Here is a 1,805-nt window from a genome sequence, read left to right as displayed (position 1 = left end):
TGGCGCTCACGGACGGCGATGGGCGGTTGCTGAGCCGGGCTCGGAGCCGCCAATTCTCCTCCCTCGCCCCCGTAAATACCCTGACCCGCCCCCTCCATCCCTCCGCAACCAGAACCGAAGCCACAAAATCGGGGGGTCCCGGGGGGGCCCGTCCCGCGCACGCAGCAGCTTTGCAGCCTCCCCTGGGGGTTACCCCGACCACGGGGTTCACCCTCCTCATCTGCACCGGGGAAACTGAGGCCCAGCAGCCCCCACCACCAGCACGGCCATCAGCTGCAGGGGATAGATCACCGGGAGATTAATAAGCAAGAGAAAACAAGTGATGGAGCCAAAGACCAGCTGGCAAAAACATCGATCCCCAGACAAATTAAATGAGTCACAGAAAATGAATTCCCCTGCGGAGACGGGCTGGGGGCAGCAGGGGAATCCTGCATGGGGTGCTGGTCCCCCTGGAGCAGGATCCTGACCACAGGACCCCCAGCAGCTCCTTCCCCAGGGATAAACACGGCTCAACACAGGCTCCTGCTACCCAGGGGCCCCCTCACGGGGACAGGAAAGGACCCAGGTACGAGTTCTGGGCCCCCCCAGAACAAAATCGCTGCCGTGGTCCCTGCCCATGCTGCTGGGACAGGCTGGGGCCACCAGCAGGCAGTGAAAAAAAACCTGAGGCATCTTTCACTATAAAAACCAAGTCTTTTATGTAAAAAATAAACCTAAACAAAACCCATCACCCCCGCTGCCAGGCTCATGACAATACAAAAGGCCAAGTCGCCAGAACACCAAGTAGCTGGATCCAAATATATATAAACTTAGGAGACTGGAAATAGCACCTTGCTGCCCCCTGTCCCTCCCTGAGGGGGTCAGCCCCACACCCCAAAACCAGCTCTGCACTCTGAGCCCACAGACACCCCCAGCACAGGAGGACGGAGGGGAGGGATGCTTGGCAGCCCAGGATCACACCCGTCCCCAGCAGCTCCCACCCTGCCCTGCACCCCCAGGACAGGAGCTGCACAGCCCCCCCTGAGGAGAGCAGAACAAGCCCTCAGGGGGATCCCGGCTGCCAGGGCTCCGGCGGTGCTGAGCAGCATTCCCAGAGCATCATTCCCAGGGCAGGACAGGCGGAAGGGATCTCCAAAATCCAACCTCAAACCGGTAGTAAGAGAAAACCACTTTTCTGTCTGCACTGCAGGGTCAAGTAACAAAAAGAAACAAAAAAGGGCGAGGGGAAGAGACGGGGAAAGAGCAGGAGCTGCGTCCTGAGTACCCCCCTCGGAGCCGGCGGCGCCTCCTGCAGCCGGTCCCGCATCTGCCCCCTCCTGCACCGAGCAGCGAATCGGGGGGAAAAGGTCCCTGTGTGTCCCGCAGGTGGCAGCCCCCGCGTGTCCCCGTCCCGTGTCACGGACCGAGCAGGCGCAGCTCCGGCGCGTCCCCGCGCGGGGGGGCCCTTCCCGGGAGCTGGGCAGGGGGAGGCGACGGGCGCGAGGGCGGGGGGGCCTCCTCATTTGGTTGGTTTGGTGATGATTCGAGCCGAGAAGTCGAAGAGGTTCTTGTTGATCTTCCGGAGGGTGCTCACCTCCTCTTCCAGCTCACTCACCTGGATCGTCAGGTGCTCCTGGTCTCCCACCAGGTTCTGCGACAGAAAAATACAACAGAAAGGGTTCAGGGTCCCACCCGCGGGGAGCAGAGGCTCCCCTGGACAGCAGCAAACCCCAAATCCTTCTGTCCTCTCCCTGCTCCAAGCGCAGCCCCTTCTGCCTGCACCACCCCCCCCATCCCAGCTCCGCCCCCAGCTTCGGGCCGCGCGC

At 62.1% G+C, this 1,805-nt stretch overlaps 1 protein-coding gene across 1 annotated transcript in view; it reads right to left on the bottom strand.

Annotated features, from left to right (window-relative positions):
• Positions 1-1,498: 1,498 nt before the first annotated feature.
• WDR18 (WD repeat domain 18) overlaps positions 1,499-1,805 on the bottom strand; it is a 14,815-nt gene continuing 14,508 nt past the window's right edge. The window contains exon 12 of the mRNA XM_010001855.1: positions 1,499-1,692. Coding sequence (XP_010000157.1) covers positions 1,499-1,692 — 194 coding nt within the window. The remainder of the gene's footprint in view (positions 1,693-1,805) is intronic.

This window comes from Chaetura pelagica, unplaced genomic scaffold (assembly GCF_000747805.2).
Source record: "Chaetura pelagica isolate M959 unplaced genomic scaffold, ChaPel_1.0 scaffold1407, whole genome shotgun sequence".
Taxonomy (NCBI): Eukaryota; Metazoa; Chordata; class Aves; order Apodiformes; family Apodidae; genus Chaetura; species Chaetura pelagica.
The sequence above is the reverse complement of the archived record's forward strand: the minus strand, read 5'-3'. Positions and strand labels throughout refer to the sequence as shown.